This window comes from Paroedura picta, chromosome 4, assembly GCF_049243985.1.
Source record: "Paroedura picta isolate Pp20150507F chromosome 4, Ppicta_v3.0, whole genome shotgun sequence".
In the NCBI taxonomy this organism is placed as follows: domain Eukaryota; kingdom Metazoa; phylum Chordata; class Lepidosauria; order Squamata; family Gekkonidae; genus Paroedura; species Paroedura picta.
In genome coordinates, this window is record NC_135372.1 from 35,994,342 (window position 1) to 36,014,909 (window position 20,568).

At 50.8% G+C, this 20,568-nt stretch overlaps 2 protein-coding genes across 2 annotated transcripts in view; one reads left to right on the plus strand and one right to left on the minus strand.

The window, feature by feature from the left end:
- GADD45B (growth arrest and DNA damage inducible beta) overlaps nucleotides 1-20,568 on the minus strand; it is a 115,669-nt gene that overhangs the window by 73,789 nt on the left and 21,312 nt on the right. The gene's annotated exons all lie outside the window — the stretch shown is intronic.
- Nucleotides 1-20,568, plus strand: part of MAP1S (microtubule associated protein 1S) — a 30,544-nt gene that overhangs the window by 3,511 nt on the left and 6,465 nt on the right. Inside the window, exons 2-5 of the mRNA XM_077332397.1 lie at nucleotides 7,966-8,067; nucleotides 14,834-14,916; nucleotides 15,888-16,028; nucleotides 17,257-20,497. Of these exons, the coding sequence (XP_077188512.1) occupies nucleotides 7,966-8,067; nucleotides 14,834-14,916; nucleotides 15,888-16,028; nucleotides 17,257-20,497 (3,567 nt within the window). The remainder of the gene's footprint in view (nucleotides 1-7,965; nucleotides 8,068-14,833; nucleotides 14,917-15,887; nucleotides 16,029-17,256; nucleotides 20,498-20,568) is intronic.

Consider the following 20,568-nt stretch of genomic DNA (forward strand, 5'->3'; position numbering starts at 1 on the left):
GCTTTACAAACAACTGAAAAAAGAAAACCAAGACTTTGGGGGTGCCAAATCCCTGGCGTGTGCAGTGATTGTGCAGGTGTATTCCAAATCTGTATTATGCCCTCATCCCTCCTGCTGCTGCTGTGCTGGTAGGGGTCAGGGTTCTTCCAACCTTGAATGTAACCTCTGACATCTTCAGGTAGGCTTCTTCCAACCTTCTTTGCCAGTTCAGACAAGCTCAGGTTACCATCCTAAGCCAAGTCACTGTTTTCCAAGCCCACTGATTTCCATGGTCCTAGAAAGGCATGATTCTGTGGTCCTTGTGAGTGCGGCAAGCTGTCTTATCATGCAAGGTGAGCAGCTGGCCATCAAGACCTATCTCCACAATATTTCTCAGCAGAAGCAGTTTTTCTGTATCATTGAATCCCTCATAGTGATTGGGTTGCCAGGCTGTTGGGAGGCTGTCCAGCGCTCCTTGCTGGCTTGTTCTTCCTGGTGGCACCCTGGTTTTGGCTAGAAGCTGAGCTGTGGGTTGTTCCTGGATGCATTGACTCAGGGCTGACTCAAACCATTTTCCAAGAAGGCTGAAACACAGCCGACCACTGAGGTGACCTGGGCAGCTGGCAGGAAGCAGCACTGTATGATTGTGTTGGATGTGTCATGGAGGTTCTGGGCATGAGTATGTGTGTGTCTGGAACGGTATCCTGGGCTGTGATTATTCCTTTAGGAAGGGAAGGAAAGCTTATTACTGGCAAATGGATCCCTGAGCCTAGGGTAGGACTGTACTTGGGCCTGCATCCCCTTCTCTTTCTCCTGAAACAATCAAGGGAGGCTATAGGTCAGACAGATTTTGGAAAGCTTAGCTGGCTTACAGTCACGTGTTAGGACGAAGAGCATCCTCACCAATAGGATGGGCTTTTGTGGAACACTGCTTGGAGTGGGGACAAGACAATAAAGAAGTTAGAGGAGGCCTAGAAACAACAACCAAGAATATGCTGGCCTCTCTGCTTAGAAGTCTGCCCTTTAGATAGACCAGTATTTCAAGAACTCTAAACTCCTGAGTTTAGCAGCCATGTCTCTTTCCTCATAAGGAGAGGTGGCCATAGGTAGGTAGGTTAACGGGGCTAACTATTTCATTTTAACTATTTTAGAACTCTAAAACCAAAATTCAAAAATAAGTCAGCTTAAAGTCCTTTAGAAATGTGAACTGCACAGATAGGAGCTCCTGAGCAGAGCCTGACAGCAGTGATGTCCTATGTTTTAAGGGGTAGAACTCTTGACCGGAAGTATTCAGAGTGCTTTGCAAGCATGGTTTTATAATCCTAAGCGCAACCCTGAAAGGTAGGCCAAAGATTCTTACTCCTGTATTGAAGAGGGAAGGGCAGCTGATGTTGTCAGCCACCAAGTTAAATGAGAATTGATCAGGGAACCTTGAGCCTGTTCTCTTCATTTCAGGGCAAGTCTTTGTTTGTTCCTTTGGGTTCAAGTCTTTGCAGGGCTTCTCTGAGGGAGGCCGTGTTGGAGGAGGAGGCAGGTTGGAACCCTGCTATTAAAGGAGGCAAAGACTTACTTCAAAAACAAAAAAAGCTTCTTGTCCTGAGAGCCAGAAGAACCGGATTTCATTCCTCAGACCTCCATCTGTAGCCAGCTGGGGTGACCTTGGGCCATTCACAGATCTCTTAGGGCTGTTCTAGCGGAGCGATTCTCTTAGAGTTCTTTCAGCCCCACTGACCTCACAGGGTGTTTCTTGGAATGGTGTTTGTAAGCTGCTTTGGGACTCCTTTAGGTAGTGAAAAGCAGGATACAAACAACCGGCTCTTCTTTTTCTCACGGCTGCAGAAAAGCGTCTCTGTACGTTAGGGTGCCCGCAGTGGTGGTGTTTGCTGTCACTTTGCTTAGTTTAAACTGTTGGATTAGGGGGCTGGAGAGACAGCCACAAAACTAGGCGACTTTGGTCCACTCACAGTCTCTCCGCCTTGCCCCACCTCACAGGGTGGTTTGTGAGAATAAAAGCCGGCATAGTATAGTCAAGTGGTTAAGAATGGCAGACTCCTACCTGGAGAAGCAGGTTCTGATCCACCTGCAGCCAGCCGGGTGACCTCGGGCCAGTCGTCCTTCTCTCCAAACTCCCTCAGCCCCACCTCCCTCACAGGGTGTCTGTTGTGGGGAGAGGAAGGGAAGGTGCTTGTAAGCCGCTTTGAGACTCTCTAGGGTAGAGAAAAGCAGGGTATAAAAACCGTGACTGTTCTTTTTCTAAAAGTTGGAGGGGGAACCACGTGCTCTCCGAGGTGGGATTAAAAATATATCTATTTGGAATAGATGGGTCTTTTTTTTGAGGGGAGGCAATTTAGGATTAGTCACCTCTGAGAACTGGATCTAGAAGTCAAATCAGCTTTGCACATTAGCTTCTTGCTCTTTGATTCCCTGGTTTAAGGGAGCCTGTGGCGATGGCCTCTTCCCCCTTCTGCTGAGATGCTTCCTTGTTAAGTGGCACTTCCTGTGAACACCAAACAGGAAGCAGCTGCAACGGGCCTCTCATTCCAGGGTTCCTTCTCGATGCCACCCCCCCTTAAAGCCAAGGATATAGGTTATGGGAGAGGGAGATTAAAGTTTCTGTCGGGAGTATTTAGGGACTCATGCTCTTGGGAACTCTGCAATAACAGCCCCGTTCTCCTGGCAGCCAGAGCAGCATTTTGCAGCGGGCCGAAAGCTTGTTCTGCTCAGGACTCGGCTATTCTTTTTTGCAGAGCCTTTGTGTTTATGCAGCTGCTGCATGGGGGTCTGATTTTTTTTTTGCCTCTCTCAGCCAGACATACGGATTAATGGCCTGCGGCCTCTTGACTCTGGCTCACAGGATCCCAGGGGTCCCTCCCCAAGCAAGGGAGGTCTCTCTTGACCCTCATGACCAGAGGTCATGGCAAGTAAGCAAGAGCTTAGCTATCTGCCAGAGAGTGGTGATTCTAGTCTTTCTTGCAAAAGCCATACATCCTCTGAAAGGTCTTGGATCATTGAGAAAGAGACAAGTCTTCCAGGAAACCACTTGAATGAGAAGCTGCTAGCGGGATTGACAGAACTGATTGGGAAAGCTGCTCCTCCCCAGTGTGGTTGGCTGTTCGGCTGTTATGGGACATGTGCCCTTCTTGCTTAAGATAGTGCTTGCAAAGGATGATCTTGATGCTTTGTTTCCTGTGAACTCATGGTTTGAGATCAGAAGATGCCACCTAAATCTGAAGTTAGGACAGTTTCATGCGCTCCAGAAAAGTTTGAAAGGATGCATTACTCTTTTCCTTCCGCACAATCTTCTGTAGAAAGCTTACTTGAGAGTTTTCTGCTCTTCCTACGGCCTCTGCCTGTCAAACTGAAGTGACCCCATGACTGTATCAGACAACCTGAGGGACTTTAAACCTCAAAATAAAAGCATCTCCATCTTTTTAGCGGAGGTGATAAAGAAGAAGAGTTGTTTTTTACCTTGCTTTTCACTCCCTGGAGGAGTCTCAAAGCAGCTTACAGTCACCTTCCTCTCCCCACCACAAGAGACCCTGTGAGATAGGTGGGGCTGAGAAAGCTCTTGAGAGGACTGCCCTGGGAGAACAGCTCTAACAGGTCTGTGACTAGTCCAAGGTCACCCAGCTGGCTGCATGTGGAGTTGTGGGGAATCAAAATCAAATCTCTAGATTAGAGGCCGCTGCTCTTAACCATCGCATCAAACCAGCTCCTGACCTGGATAGCACAGGATACACCGATCTCTTCAGATCTTGGAAACTAAGTCAGGTCAGTATTTGGATGCGAGACCACAAAGGAATATTAGGGGTTGTGATGCAGAGGCAGGCAATGGCAAACCATCTATGAATAACTCTTGCCTTGAAAATGCTTTGGGGTTGTCGCAAGACAGCTGTGACTTGCTGGCAAAAAAACCCAACCCATAAATGGGAAAGTCAACCAAGGTCTGAGGAAGAGTGCTTGCACTCGAAAGCTCACGCCTTGGATAAATCTTTGTTGGTCTTAAAGATGCCACTGGACTCTGATTTTGTTTTGTTGTGCTGCTTCAGATCGACACGGCTACCCACTTGAATCAAAGGTTGGGAATGTGGATCTGATTCGTAAGTGCTTAGGCTTTTTCCGGCCCTGTTTGAATATCTGCAGACAGGTTTCCACCCCCTTCCACAGAGTCTCTTACCTTGATGTTTGCAAGTAGCAGCAGAGGCCGGTGAAGATTATTTTGCGAATGAAAAAAGAGGCAGTTACGTCCATTCCATAAGTACAGCTTGCTTGATCACACTAGTGGTCCATTTATGTCTAGCATGTTTCGCACAAGGACCCAGGCAGTTGCTCTATGCAGAGACTTTCCCTATCTGCTGCCCCCTGGCATTGAGAGGTTTGCTGCCTGTTAACTATGGAGCTTCCCTGTAGACACTATCTGCAGATGGACTTTCCTGCATTAATCTGTTTGATCCCCCCTTTAAAGCCCCCACGGAGCACCCGTTTATAATTCTTGCCCATTGTTTATGCCCATGGCCATCACTACATTCATGGCAACTTCTGAGAACTGTCTTTTACCAAGTCAGGATTCTGGTCTGTCTTGCTACTTATTTGGGAAGGTAGTATAGCAGATCCTTTCTCAACCTAAAACCCCAGAACCCTCCCACAGGCCAAGTCTATTGTTCAGTCGCTGAGCTATTGCCTTCTACTTAAAAGCAGAGTAACATATCAGTGGGGTTTTCTACCTTGTTAGGCCCTTGTTCCACCTTAGCTAGCGGAGTCTTTCACGGCAGCCGTCCTCCCAGGCAGAAGAAGGTCTTTCCCAGGATCTCCTACCTGAGATCCTTGAACTGTAGATGTTGATGTTTGAACACCTGAAGTATGACTCTTCACCGGCAACCGCTCTGAAGCTGCCAAATTCACATGGGGTCGGGCTTGGTTGTGAGGTCATGGCACATGGGCTGAACTTCCCCTCCCAAACAATAACTCCAACAGTGCTTGGAATCCCGTGTCATTCTAGAGACTGTCACCAGCTTAAAATGAGTTAATATCAGTAGTTTTTCTGTATACATCCATATGTATTATATTACCCTGCTTTTTTTACTGTCACATCAAGAAAGTTCATGGAAAATTGATCAAATTTTAAGTCAAATATAATGGTCTCATGACTTGGATTAATATAACTGCCAAACTGGGTTATGGGGTGCAAATTTGCCCCTGAGCTAGCCCATTCATTTATGGACAAATTTGAGAAAAGTCTCAATGTTTTACAAATATAGTTCATATAGTAAACATATAACTTTCTTCAAAAGTGTTTGGGATGATACCTTATATGGTCAGACACGGAAGAAAAGTTAATCCAGTTTGGCAGTTATATTAACACAGTTCATGAGACCATTCGATTTAACTTTAAACTTGAACAATTTAACATTAATTTTCCCTGATGTGACAGTAAAAAAAAAAAAACGGTACAGATCCATGCGGAAAATGTACTGATGCCAACTCATTTTTAGCTGGGTTCAAGTGGGTCGTCGTGTCGGTCTGAAGTAGCACAACAAAAATAGAGTCCAATAGCACCTTAAGGACCAACAAAGATTTATTATTTTAGTCTGAGGAAGAGTGCATGCACTCGAAAGCTCACACCTTGAATAAATCATTGTTGTGCTACTGGACTCTTATTTTTGTCATTTTTACCTGGCGACAGCTTTTATCTGTACCATCCTAAAAAGAACCATTTAATGTCTGTCAGGTGTATTGTACCTGAAGCTTTCATGGATCAAGGGTCCCTTTGCATTGACTTCTGCCACCATAAAAACCTTGGACTTTAAGGTGTCAGAAAATGATTTGGGGCTTTGCTGCAGCAGCAGACTCTCACTGGGCTGCCCCTCTGGTGGAAGCAGAGACAACCGGTCTCTGCTGGAGGCTGGCAATGCATCTTGCCAGATTTTCCCCTGATGCACTTCCTCTGTTGCCCTGGGCAAAGGCTGTGATGTATTGCTTGAACTCTTCAATATTTTGTAGCCTGGCTGCCAGGGTGGGGAATCTGGGAAAGGCCAAGGATGAGGTGAAGCTGGACATTGCACTCAGAGAATGACCTGAAGGATTATGCTGTAAATCTGCTGCCTTGCCTTGGGAGTATCCCGAAAACCCACCTGGGAACTGAATGTAAAGCGCCATGAGCTCCTCAAGGGGATGTACGGAGCGCAGGTGCCATCCACACATGTATTACAGTCTGTTGCGAGAGCTGCCATTGTGCAGCGCTGCTGATGTGAAGAGCGCTGGTCTTACGTAAGCCTCTAGGTCGTGGCGACGGCAGCTGTGGCGCCTGGACACCAGCAGCTGCTCTCTCTTCTCGCTTGTTCTCAGGCGGAGGAAGCATGTGGCGTTCCCCGTGTGCTTAGCAGAGCGAGGGCTTCGTATCCGCGTTGCGATTGTGGCAGAAGACCTCGGATGCAATGGAGCGGGTGTAGCGCCACGGAGTGTCTGTGAACATTCCGCCTAGCTCAGAGAGCCAAGTTGGAAGATAGGTTTTGTTCTCTGCTTTCTGCGAGGGGGAAGAGAGCAGTCAGTTGTGTCTGGGAATGCAAATCTCGTCTGATGTCTTAGAGGCAGGAGGAGCTGGTAACAAAGAGAGGGCTCAGAAGACTGTAGTCAGTAGAATCATGGAATAATAGAGTTGGAAGGGACCTCCTAGGTCATCTAGTTCAACCCCCTGCACTATGCAGGACACTCACATCCCAATTGCTCATCCCCCGTAACCTCCCACCCCCTTGAGCATTCACAGAATCAGCTCCTCCGTCAGATGGCTATCCAGCCTCTGTTTAAAAATTTCCAAAGATGGAGAACCCACCACCACCTGAGGAAGCCTGTTCCACTGTATTGTTCCAGTGTATTGATCTGAACAAGCTAACCATCTAGGAGGCTGTAAACTCCCAGTAGTAGGTTAGGAAGGGAGAATGGTCCCCCACTGGGTAATCTTCAGCTGTCTGGGGAGCCACTCAGTTCAACATACTCTTTGGAATGTATTGATGTATTATTTTCCTTCCACAACCACCCTGTGAGGTAGATAAAGCTGAGATAAGGCCTCCATAGGGCAGTGAGCCTCCATAGGGCAGTGGGTTTTCGAACCTGGACTAGGGTTATGTGTGGCGGCGTCCAAATCGGCCTGGAATGGCTGATTCGGACGCCGCCGTGCACATCCCTAACCTGGACCACCCAGGTCTGGCACTCCAACCGCTACGCATCTCAGGCATGTAAGCTTCTTGGCAGGCGGCATCTCAATCTAAATACGATCATAAAAGTGAGGAAGGGTGCATGCGCAGGAAAGCTCGTCCTCAGAATAAACCGTGGTTGGTCTTAAACCTTGCTCTGCTGCTTCAGACCAACACATTGATCTCGCTGAATCTATGTGATACGATACCTTAACCTTAATTCCCGTGATTGGATTGCAGAGTGTAATAAATCAGTCCTCTTCTTGCTGAAACCAGGCAACAGAGGCAAGGGGGGGGGGGAAATCTTGCGGTCTTTCTTGCAGTTTCTAGGACTCAGATAAACCCTAACGGTGGGGGTGAAGTGCTGGCGTTTCAGTCTGGGGTGGGTGTCATGATAGGCTTTAGGATCTACGGAAGCCTTTGCATGGCTTTTGGATTTGTTCGTGAGAATAAAAGTTTGACAATTTAGGGTGGTCAGAATGCTCTCAGCATTGATTGACTCTTCACCATAGCATTTCTGGCCCGTACCTGGTTTATGACATTGTGAATGATGCCCTTGGTATAGTTCCTGCTCTGATGTTGTTAATTCCTGACCTCCTTCCAGAGTTATGGGAGGCCATTCTGACGTTGCCTTGATCTTTTTCCGGACTTGGGCTAGCGGGCAGCATCTTCTGCTGGTGAGGACCTTAGTTTGAGGCATGGATTACCCCCTAGCTATGATCACTGCCTGCTCTGGAAGGCCTAAGGGGCCCTGTGCCAATATCCTTCCATGACCTCTTCTGTTCCCCTCTTCCAGGGATTCGCTCCTGGGATATTGACCTGACCGCCTGCAACCTCGACCAGCAGCTGAAACTCTTTGTGTCCCGTCACTCGGCTACCTTCTCGGATATTGTGAAAGGTAAGAGGTGGGATTATGAACGGCTCCAGTCAGCCTCTGCGGAGCACCGTTTTATAGTTCTTGTTTAGTTAGTTTATTTGATTTATTGCCCACCACTCCCTTACGGACCTTACAATAACTGGGTAAAACCCCATAAAACCCCAATTAAAACCCCAATTAAAATCCCAGCATAAAAATCACACACAATTAAAACAGCTCACAAAAGACACACGGCGGAAAAAATAAAATCCTCACACTCAGTTATCCCAATATCACAAAAGGATTGGGAGAGAGAAGGGTGCAGATAGTACTAGCAGCTGTCACATCCTGTCCGTACTGACCTCAACCATAGTTACCTGGTGGAAGAGCTCCCTTTTACAGGCCCTGCGGAACTCCAGAAGCTCCCGCAGGTTCTGCAGCTCTTCAGGGAGCTCATTCCACCAGGTAGGGGCCAGGACTGAAAAGGCCCTGGCCCTGGTTGAAGCCAGATGGATTTCCCTGGGGCCGGGAATAACAACAAATTAGCACCCGCAGAGCGTAAGGCCATTGTCCATTGTTGATGCTGAGATTTCCCTTTGGTTATAGGATTATAACCAAACTCTGCCCTCCTTCCCCCATTCCCAAGTTTCTGCAGCTGTAATTTGCAGCAGCTGATCCTTCTGGCAAGAAGCTTCCTGGAGTTGTGATGAATTCTTATAGTTGAAGGTTTTTTGGCAGGGAGTGGTGATTGTGGCGCTGGGCTCTCAGCTGCCCTTATTTGTATTTCAATAAAAAGGGGGTGGTGACTTTGCAGGCTTTATTATCAGCCAGTTGGGCATCATGTAGCCTGCACGATGGTGCCCCTGTGGCCACAGAGCCGGCCTGATTTGGCTCCCTGACAGCATTGCAAAGCTAAATCAGAGGGAGGGATGTATTTTCTTTGAATGGGCAAGGGAAAGCAGAATTTCTGAACTATCTCTGTGTGCAGGGCTAGGGTGGGAGGTGGTCATTCATAAAAGGTGAATCTGCTTGTTTTTGTAGCACTTTTCCCAGCTGGGTCAGATTGAGCTGGGGGTTTATTTTACTGGTTGGTTTGGTGTTATCCCACTCTTCTTCCAAGGAGCTTGGAACGGGGTCCACAATTCCCTCATGGCATTTAGTAGTCACAACAATCCTACGAGGAAGGCTAGGTTGAAAAAGTGTGCTTTGCAGCAGAGTGTGGATTTGACCCTCCGTCTCTCTGGGCCCTAGACTGACATGTGAGCCTCTGCGTCGCACCGGTGCTCTCTGTTCTTCTGCCCTCTATTGCTTGGCTCACTTTCCCTCTCTGTTGTGGCTTACCTGCCCCAGTGTCTGTTGTGGCCGCTGATTCGTGGCAGGTTGCTTTCCTGCATCAATTCCACCGGGCGACCCCTGGGGCTAGCATGACGTAAGAGTCAGAAAACTCTTTCCATTTGCTTCCAGCTTCCAGTCTAATTTCATAAATGTGCATCGCCCTCCATTTTCTTCGCCTCCCTTTCTGAAAAGGCTTCGCCCGCTCTGCAGATACATGCAGAGTCTGTGTGCTGCAAGCCCATTTCTCTAAAGCTTTTGCTGGCAGGGGCTCATGGGAATTGTACTCCATGGACATCTGGAGGGCCGCAGTTTGACTACCCCTGCTCTAAAGCATGGATGGCGCACCCCCCCCCCCCGCCGAAGCCCTCCAACCCATTCCTTGGTTAGGCCTGCTGGTGTCCTTGAATGACTGCCCACCTTGCACGCTCCGTGCTGAATTCACGTTGCAGACAGGGGTTGTCTGGCGCTTGTGTCACTCCGCGCGGAGCAGCTGGAGAGCGGCGGCTGTTGTTCTTTGCAGGGAGGGAGGGAGGGGCTGCTGCTGCTGCTGCTGCTGCTCCATGGGCCCTTCGGGGCATAGCTGAACCCTCTGTGTTTTTGCTGCGGAAAGCAAACATTTTTTAAGCTGGGAAGACAGGGCGGCTTTTGTTGAGGGCGTCTCTGCAGCTTTCTGCTCGGCTGGTGTCCGTGCTGCCTGGATCAGGCAGCTGTTCTTCTCCGGTAAATGGATCCAAAAATGCTTGCGCCGCTGGCTTTCTGGGCTGTTTGTTCTAGGTCAGGCTTTGTGAAGCTTGCAGTGCCCTCTCCTCTCCAGATTGCTTGCAAACCCCCCCCCCAAACAACAACGACAACAACAACTAGTGTGTGTGTTTGTGTGTTTGAGAGCACACATGCACTCCAGCAGTGAGAGAATGCTTGTTGGTACCAGGTGTCAAGGTGGATGGCGGCTGATGGAGGAGAGGTACCAGAAGCAAACCTCAAGGGCACTCTGGTGCCCTTCAGAGCAGGTGTGGTGTAGTGGTTAAAAGCAGCAGCCTCTAATCTCGGAACCGGTTTGATTCTCCAGTCCTCCCCATGCAGCTGGCAGAGTGACCTTGGGCTAGTCAGTTCTCTGCAAGCTCTCTCAGCCCCGCCTACCTTGCAGGCGGTCTGTTGTGGGGAGAGGAAGGGAAAGGTGTTTGCAAGTGGATTTGAGACTCTCCCGGGTAGTGAAAAGCAGGGTATTAAAAAAACAGCTCTTCTTCTTCTTCTGTGCGTGTTAACTTTTTTCGTGCTTCGATATTTAGAACGGCCTTTGAAAGAATTGCTTACCTTGCTAACTGCATGGTTGCTGCTTTGCCTGCAGCTTTCCTGTCAAAAGCCGGAACGCTGGGCGAGGCAAAATCTGCCTTGATCCTGTGGCTGCTTTCTTGCAGTCCGTGGGGGGGCTGGGCTTGCAAGCAGAACTAATTCTTAGGGCCTCTGGTGGTGCATGACTCGATGCTCAAGGATTCCTCGCTCTTGCCAGCTTTCTAAATAGTGGCTGCTGGAACAGCTGGTTGTCACAAAGCGTTTGGTGTGCAGGACTGGCCACAGGCTTGGGGCCTTTAGGTGCTGCTGCTGTGGACAGCTGAACCGTTCTTCTCCGACACGACCACATGTCTTGACTTTTCCTGGAACAGCAGCCCTCGGGGCCACTGTGTGACTTTGAAAGAAGTCTCTCTCTTTTCATCTCCGTAGATCACATTGCCTGTCTTTGACCCGAGGCCTACCAGCCAGAGTTCTCACACTCATGAATAGGCCTTGCAGATATGGAGGCCGCTTATGTTGCCAAGCAGCTCGGCCGAGAGTCCTGCGGGAGTCTTGGCAGCCTGGAAAACCAACTTTAGATAAGAAGCGCCTCCTTTCCCTCCCACCTCAGTTTTGGAATCTTTCAGCAGGAACTTCTTCAATGTCCAGAGTTGGTCATCTGCAGCCTCGAGGACTACAAACCTGGAAGTCTCAGGAGTCCACATTGGGGCTCGAGTGCCAGGTTTCTCGGTAGTTGAGGCCAGGTGTGGTAAGGAATGAGTCCTCCAGCCTCACAGGGCAAAGTTGACTGTCTATGGAAGTAGCAGCAGCTCTGGAAATCGATCAGGCTATTTATAAGAGTGTTTTAAGACCCCCCCTGGGGCTCCTTAGAGCAATTATTGCAGTGTGGGCCTTTGTTGGATCAGCAGGTTTGGTAGGCTGCCTTGTGGTCAAAAAGACCTTAGATTATTTCTCCCCCCCCCCTTCTGTTTTCTGCAATGGTGAATGGACATTTTCCCTCTGGAGCCTGGCTCCTGTTTGAGCCTTCTTGTTGGAGATTCAGGTCAGCTCACCTCCTGGGACCTGCGGCTCCAAGTCACATGGTGTGGCCTCAGGGTGTGTGTGTCTGTATTAAAACTCCACGGATAAAAGCAAGAAGGGGTGTGTGTGTGCTGTTTAAAAAGCAAAAGAAGTGCACTCAGGTGAGGGGTGCTGACACCTCTTCCAGCCATTCGCATCTCTGCAGTTGCTTGTTCTTCCAGCCACTTGGACCCATGAATATTCAAACCTAATCACAACGAAGGTGCTGTAGAAATGTCGCTCTGGGAAATAGATCTGGGTTTTTCTCCCCTTTGTTTGCCGGCCTATTTTAGGGTGTGTCCCCACCGCTTGTAAAGCTGGCCATCCTTCCCTAAGACAACTCTGCAGGGCTTTTTAGAAGTCTTTTTGAAATTGAGGAAGAAGAGACCAGGCAGGGACGGATTTTTCCAGTGGCATTTATTTTTTTCCTACCCGAGTCCATTGCACGAGGCACTCCATGACAGCCAGGTTTGATGCAAGCCATTAAGCTGTTTTTGGTGTCTCCGCTGACAACGAGATGGCTCTCTCACAAGCCAGATTCCTCCGCGATTTACAATCTCTGCCTGTTTTAATGGAAATCCCAAGGCTGGAAAGGGGCCAGAAGGTCTCATCCCACGCCTTGTCTTTTGTCCCAGTCCACCTGCGTGTTACCAGCCATGGTCTGAATTGTGCAAGGGGGATCGCGGCGTCTCTGGCACAGATGGCTGCAGGAGGGGCAGCGTGTGCTCAGCATTTTAAAAACTGAGCCGAGCCACTTGACGCCTCAAGCGGAATGCAAGCTCAGAATTGTCAGGCCACCTTATACGGACTCAGGCCATTGGGCCGTCCTGCTTGCCTCTTCCGATTGGCCGGGGCTCTCCAAAGACTTTGGTGGAGAAAGACCCCCAAACCTGCTGCTTGCGGCCTTGTAATAGGAGGTGCTATCTAGGATTGAATCGGGGACCAGCTGCAGTGCCATCCATTGCGTATTACTGAGCAACGGTTCCCCCCCCCTCAACAAACTTGTACAAATCATGCAGCATTACTGACTTTCACGGTGCTTCCGGCCATAATGACAAAGAGCTGTGCAGTACAAGACCCCCCCCCTCTGACTGCTAAAGTCTTGCTGTTTGCTACACATTGGGTTGTTTGCTACATATTGGGTTGGATCATAGATTTGGAAGGGGCCATATAGGCCATCTAGCCCAACCCCTTGCTCCATGCAGGATCAGCCTGAAGCATCCAGGATAAGTCGCTGTAAAGCTGCTGCTTGAAGACCACCAGTGAGGGGGGGAGCACACCATCTCCTTAGGCAGCTGATTCCACTGCTGAACAAATTTTCTAGCTGGTCCTGTGCATAGTGCAAACCCATTTCTGCAGGGGCTATCCTGTGCTGCCAACAGGAACCATTCCCTACCCTCCTCTAAGGGACAGCCTTTCGAATACTTAAAGAGACCCATTGTTTCCCCTCTCAACCTCCTCTTCTGCAGGCTGAACATTCCCCAGTCCCTCAGCCTTTCCTCGTCGGGCTTGGTCGCCAGGCCTCATATCGTCCTTGTTGCTCTCCTCGGCACCCTCTCCATTTTTGTCCACATCCACATCTCTTGGATCTATTTCGCTAGTAGTAGGGCTTTCCTCTGGTGTTCCTCTTGTGTTGGAGGATGGTTTATTGTGCCGGAGGAAAGCCACAAGATCCAAGCCGTTCAGTCATGGGTTTCTTTCTGCAGAAATTCTCCCACGTCTCCTCGGAGCGCCCTTGAGCGAATAGCAGCTTCTGTATCATCCCCTTCCTGAATGAGCCTCCTGTCCTTTGCTTGCTGAAAAGCCACTAAGGCATCTAGGCTCTGTTTCTTCCTGGCCAGAGGAAGCCCCAGCATTTGCCAGTCCTCAGTGGAGCATCTGTCCCTGGGATGGCAGTTTTGTTGGCAGAAACGATGCCTGCAGCGCCTTGACTGCAAAGGGCCTGCTGAGCTGGGGTGCATGAAGTTGCTGCCTTACTTTGGTGGCAAAGGTGTCTTCTGCTGTTGCGGTGGGCAGTGATGTTGTCCGTGGGGGGAATGGAGGAATTGCCACACATGTTCATATGGCAGGTTTGCAGTGTTTGTTTAATGGTCAAAACCAGAACCTTGAACTTGATCCGGAAGCAAACTGGTAACCAGTGCAGCTGCTGCAGCACCGTCTGAATGTGGGCTCTCCAAGTTGTCTCCCTGAGGATTTGCTGCCTGTTTTGCTGCATTGTGGTTCTTTATTTATTCGATTTTTAACCATCTCAGGGCAGTTTACAACCCTTCCAGGTAGCGATGACATTAAAAACTAATGACATTTAACATTTAAAACATTTAAAATCCTTAAAATCTCTTATTCACTATAGCTGCCGGTCTCTGCTGTTAAAGTGACTCTGTCCCCTCTGTGGTTCCAGGTGGGAGAGTTCTACGGGGAGGGGCCTTATGATGTTGTGATTCACTGGCCTCAACCAAATGCCTGGTGGAAGAGCTCCAGTTTGTAGGCCCTCTGGAACTGTGAAAGCTCTTGCAGGGTGCAAAAATCTTCCGGCAGGTCATTCCACCAGGTAGGAGCCAGGACCGAAAAGGCCCTGGCCCTGGTTGAGACCAAACATACACCTCTAGGGCCAGGGATCGCCAGCCTGTTCATATTGGCTGGGCAGAGCGCTCTTTGGGGGGATATGGTCGGTAGGCAGTCCCTCAGATACATCAGGCCCAGGCTGCAAATAGCCTTGATGGTTAGAATATCATTTTTCTTTATACCCATACTGCGTCATGCCTTGTAATGCCATTCTTCTTCAGATTTCTGTCATCCCAACCCTAGTACATTGCTTATTAGTTGTTCTCTTTATAACAGCTTTACACAATAATCTGCTTTGAGTCTCAGCAAGGTGAACTATAAATACAGTAAATAAAGGAATCGTGACTGGGCGGTTGCCCTGCATGGCGGTTTTTCCTGTTCAGAGTTCTGTTGTGCTGTTGTCAGCTGCCAGGGGGTATGTCTAGAAGCGGGGAAGGAATGGCTGAAATTAGCATAATCTGCCTTTCAGGAGGGATGTCCCAGTGCATGGGAGGGGGGGGGGTACTCTCACTTTCTCTCTGTGAGGTTATTGTTCAGACCTCTCTCTCATAATTCTCCACAGGGCAGCGCGCCCTTCACCATCGCGGAGATATCCTAGAGACGTTAGTCTTGCTGAACCCTTCCGACAAGTCCATCTGTGATGAGGTAAGCCAGGAACCCTGCATTGATAACCCAGCTTGACTGGGTGCACCTTGTGGTGTCAGAAACATCTACAAGCATACATAGCGGCAAAAGTTTTTTTCCCCTGGCTGTCGAAGCCTCTGCTTGGTGGCTGCCTTTGCTTTGAGACCCTTGTTCTGGAGAGTTGAGCGTGAAGCTCAGACGTTGGGAATGAACTTTTTCCACCTCGGAGAGCAGCTGCCAGTTGGGCTGAGCAAGACAGAACAAGGGCCAGACTTGAGTGCAGAGCACTTTTGTATAGTTCCCTTTCACAAAGCCAGCTTGGCAGCCTCTCACCTGGAAAACTGGGTTTGATTCCCCATTCCTCCTCCACGTGCTGGGTGACCTCGGGCCAGTCAGAGGTCTCTCAGCCTCAACTACCTCAGAAGGTAGGGAGAGGACGGGCAGGCGATTGCGAGCCACTTTGAGACTCCTTCTTGTAGTGAAAAGCAGGGTACCAAAAAGCAACTCTTTTTCTTCCTCTTCCGTTTGGCTTCCCTGCTGGGCAGGGAGTTGTGTGTCCAGAGGGCAAGGGCTTCCTTGCTGCAAAGAAGCTGGTTGGCCTCAGATCAGTCTAAATACTTTGGTCCATCTCTCCCAATCTCCTCCATCTAAGCATCATCTCCCTTCGATAGCCTTTTTCAACCTTTTGACTGTGGAGGAGCCTCTGAAACAATCTTTCAGGCTTAGAGGAGCCCTGGAACTGATGTCAGCTGACCACGCTTCCTATATCCCCGGAAATACATCATCACGTGCTTTAACAGACAGGCTTGAGGAGGGTGAAGGTGATGGAAGGAGACAGGAAGCAGTTTGCCTGTGAGCTCTGGCCACACAGCCTGTCTTGCAGCCTCTGATCCCTGATGGGTGGCTGCAGCAGAGCAGCAAAGCTTGGATCGAAAGGCACTTATGCTCGTGATTCCAGGTCTGATCCTTTCTTTCTGCCCTCCCCGCTACAGCTCCGCAACCTGATCACCGATTCTTCCCGCCACAAGCTGCTGATCTTTGCTGGGCCTTGCGTGGAGGAGACAGGGGAGCTGGTGCTCCAAACAGGCACTTTCGCATTGCGGAACTTCATCCAGGTCTTCGCTGACAAAGCGGTGAGTCCCTCTCTCCCTCCCGCCCCCCAGGAAGCTCCGGGTGTCTGTCCTGGGAACTTGAGAAGCGCTGACTGATCTGACCTTGCAAACTGGGCTCATTGGTATGAAAATGTGCCTGAGATTATACTAGTGGCGAGGTAGGGGAGAGTAGGTCATGGATTCGAATCTCGTGGCAGGTCCTTTTAGGTCTGATTCTCCCCTTTCAACCCAGTCTGTTCACATCATCATTCCAGAAAGGTGACTCATGTGGAGAGTGTCCAGAGGAGGGCGACAAAGATGGTGAGGGGTTTGGAGAGCGTATGAAGAAAGGCTGGGGGAGCTTGGTCTGTTTAGCCTAGAGAGGAAACAACTGAGAGTGGATCTGATAACCATCTTCAAGTATTTAAAAGGCTGCCATATGGAGGATGGAGCAAAATTGTTCTCTCTTGCCCCGGAAGGGTGGACCAGAACCAGTGGGATGAAATTAATTCAAAAGAAATTCCATCTAAACATCCGGAAGAAGTTCCTGACAGTTGGAGCGGTTTCTCAGTGGAACAGGCTTCCTTGGGAGGTGATGGGTCATCCATCTTTGGGAATTTTGGGAATTATCCAGAGGCAGGATAGCCATCAGATGTAGGGGCTGATTCTGTGAAGGCCCAAGGGGGTGGCAGGTTACAGTAGATGAGTGATAGGGATATGAGTGTCCTGCACAATGTAGGGGGTTGCACTAGATGACCCATGAGGTCCCTTCCAACTCTGTTATTCTGTGTATTCCTATGATTCATGTGATTGAACAGTCCTCTGCAAAACAGAAGAGAAATTCTGAATTCCAAATCAGCCTATCTGTGGGAAAGCCAAGTATAGAATCCCCCCAATGTGCCCATTTTTCATGTAGAGGGAATTCTGAATGCTTATCCCTCTGGGCCAGCCCCCCCCCCCTTTGCATAGAAAGCTAACGTGTCAGGGAGGATTTCTATACTTGTAGCCAGAGGGGCCGTGGTTCGGCTTTGATACAACTGCTTTGCCTGTAGACCCAGTTTCAATCCTTCCTAGTCAAAATGTTCTTGGCGAGTGATCCTGGGGAAATATGTTTTCCCTCCCTCTGTGGACTTGGAGAATTGTTGCTGCTTGGTGTGAATGGTTCTGGGAGACTAGGACCCAGAATTTGGTCTGGATTTGTAGAGGATGTCTTCATACACTCACTGTATTCCACCCCCCATCCCCTTCTCTCTTTCTCTGCCTGTCCCAGGTTGGGGAGTTCCTAAGCTCAGCAGACCCTTCGGCTAAAACCAGCATGACTGTGGTTTGCCCGAACTTTGGGATTTGGAAGGATTCCAGGCTGGGTGAGCACAACCTGTTGGATTTCATCGATCTCCAGTTCAACCCCGGCTGTGTGCTGCCTGAGATGGAGGGCTTACAGGAGTTCATCGAATACCTTTCGGAGTCCCTAGATCCCCCGCCACCTTTCGATCTCCTGGAGCCTCCCAGCACTGTTGGCTTCTTGAAACTCTCCAAGCCTTGCTGCTATATATTTCCAGGCGGAAGAGGGGACTCAGCCTTCTTTGCTGTTAACGGGTTCAACGTGTTGGTGAACGGGGGCTCCAATCCCCGGTCCTCCTTCTGGAAGCTGGTTCGTCACCTGGACCGTGTTGACTCCATCTTGGTGACCCACATTGGGACAGACAGTTTACCCGGGGTGAACAGCCTGCTGCAGAGGAAGCTTGCTGAAATGGAGGAGGATCCGTCTACTCATGGCTCCCAGAATGATGACTGGGTGAAGAACCTCATCTCACCAGAGTTGGGCGTTGTGTTTCTCAATGCTTCTGAGAAGCTGAAGACGATAGAAGGAGATTCGGGTATCTTGAAGAGCTGCGACGAGGGCTGTTTGGCCCTGCAATACCTAGACAAGCTGGGCATTAAGCCAAGCCCCCTCTATCGGGATGCTGGCCCCAAGGCAGAACCCACCACCCTGTTCCAGAAGATGGGTGTGGGGCGACTGGATATGTACGTCCTCAACCCAGTGAAAGGCAGTAAGGAACTAGAGTTCCTGATGCAGCAGTGGTGTGGGAATGGCTACCCCAAAGGGTTGGAGCTGCCCTTGCAGTGCTTAACCTCGGTCTGTGCCCTTCTCGTCTGGCACCCAGTGAACCCCGCAGAGAAGATTGTTCGGGTCTTGTTTCCTGGTTGCACGCCTCCCAGTAAGATCTTGGAAGGATTAGAGAAAGTCAAACACTTGGAGTTCCTCAAGCATCCGGTGGTTACTCAGAAGGATCTGGAGTCTTTCTCCTCTTCTACCCTACTCAAGCAGAAGCGGACGGAGAGCCAAGAGAGTCTCAAGTCAGGTTCTAGGTTGAGCCTCACAGAACCAGGGATGCCAGTTTCCAAGGAGAGGAGGGAACTGAAGCCTGCAAATGTCAGAGATCGACCTAAGGCACCCAGTGAGACCTCAAAAGGTAGTGTCGAGGAAGAGAGAACCAAAGAGGTCAGATCCAAGTTGGAGTCTTCAACAGAAGGGCTCAAGCAAGATGTGCGGCCTAAATTGCTGAGGGAGAGGCAGATTCCCAAGAAGGACGTGAAGAAGGAAGAGAAGCTGGCACCAAAGGAAGACGTTGGCCAAGAAAAAGATGTAGCCAAGAAAGAGTCAAAGATGCTGAAGAAAGAAGGGAAGGTGGATCCTCCCCGGAAAGAAATGAAGAGAGAGGAGGCCAAGAAGGATGTCAAGGTGGAAGAGAAAGTGACCAAGCAGCTAGTTCGGAAACTCCCAGCTGCAGAGACCAAGAGGTCCCAGACAAAGCTGGGCAGTGTCCGGAAGTCTATCCCTACCCTCAAAAAGGATACAGAAAAGCCAAAGATGAAGCAGTCTAAGGAGGCAGCTGGCACCCAAAAGATACCTGTAAGTGCCAAGGGAGGTCGCCCAGATGTGTACAAATCCTCGTCGGAGAATGGGATGCAGGAGATGGAGAGGCTGAAGGCGAGTTCCCGGCAGGGGCCCTTGGGAGCAGAGTCAACTGATGAAGGCATCACCACAGCTGAGAGCGAGCTGGATCCTTCCCCCGAGGATGGCATGGGTTGCCATGGAGATGGCCCAGAGAGTGCCGAGAACGGCCTGGGTGTGGGGGGAGATCCAGAGAGCCCCCAGCCCTTCCGGCACCTGGAAGCCGGCTCCCCTCTGAAGGGCATAGGCCCACCATCTCCGTTGGCGAAGACTCCCAAGAGCGATCGGAGTGTCAACCTGGAGCTGACTCCCACGGATCTCAACCACTGTCCGGAGGCTGAGGAAGCCTGCGGCAGTTCTGAGGAGAAGACCCTTGAAATGATGTCCCCTTCCAGCTCCGCCCCAGTCAGCGCTGGCCACACTCCCTTCCACCAGTCCCCAGTCGAAGACGCCATCATGGCCGAGGAGCCAGTGGCCGTTGTCAATGCCTGGAGGCCGGATGGTTCTGTCTCCGGCTCTCGGGCCTCGCGTGACAACTCCAGTTCATCTCAGGAGAGGCCGTCAGGGTGCCTGTCCCCTAGCCTCTTCCGGGATGACGTCCCAGATGTGTCCCCCACCATCACCACACCTTCCCTCCCGGCGGAAGTGGGATCCCCTCATTCGACCGAGGTGGACGAGTCTCTCTCCATCTCCTTCGAGCAGGTTCTGCCCCCCGTCAGCGAATTCCCTCAAGAAGAAGCGGGGAACGTCCGGGCCGGGGGGCTCACCCCCGAACCAGAAGGCCCGATGGGCAAAGGCGGATTGTCCTTGCCCGTCCGACCCTGCCACCACCACCATCACCACTCCAGCGCGCAGCGGTTGGACGGCCACGTCCTGCCGCGGTCTGGCCGTCGTTCGGACTCCCCTCACGATGTGGACCTCTGCCTGGTGTCTCCTTGCGAGTTTGAGCACCCCAAGTCGGAAAGGTCACCGTCGGTCAACTTCAGCCCCCGGGACATGTCGAACAGCAGCGACTTCTCACAGGAGTCAACCAAACCCGTTGCTCATAGGAAAGGCCCGAGGGGCCGCAAGCCGCATGCTCTCATCGACGAGACCCCGCCTACTTCGTTCAGCGAGTCTCTGCCCACCCTCTCCGACTCGGACATCCTGCCAGCCACAGAGGAGTGCCCTTCCATTACAGCCGATGGCGGCTTGGACTCGGATGACGAACCTGAGAACCTGGCCCGGACCTGCGATCCGCTCCCAGCCCCCCTGAAAGACCCTTGCCCTCTGCCTGCCCAGCCCGGCATCTGCATGGTGGACCCGGAGAAAGAAGGGCCCGCCAAGGCCAAGAGGACCCCTTCATTAGCAAGCTCCACACCCCCAAAAGTGGACACCCTGAAAGCGTCAACCCCTAGCAGCAAGACCAAAGCCTCACCCGCCAGCTCAGCAGACAAAGCCCGGCTGCCCACCCTGGGGAAAAACAAGCCCTCGGCGTCCCGAGCCGGTGGGGACGCCCGAGCTCCGCTCGCCACTCGCAGGCCGTTATCAGGAGCCGGCAGGCAGTCTCCAGCAGGTAGGGTTAATGCTTCCTTGGGCATGGGGGGAGAAGGGGGGAGACGGTGTGGCAGGATGGGTCCAGGAAGA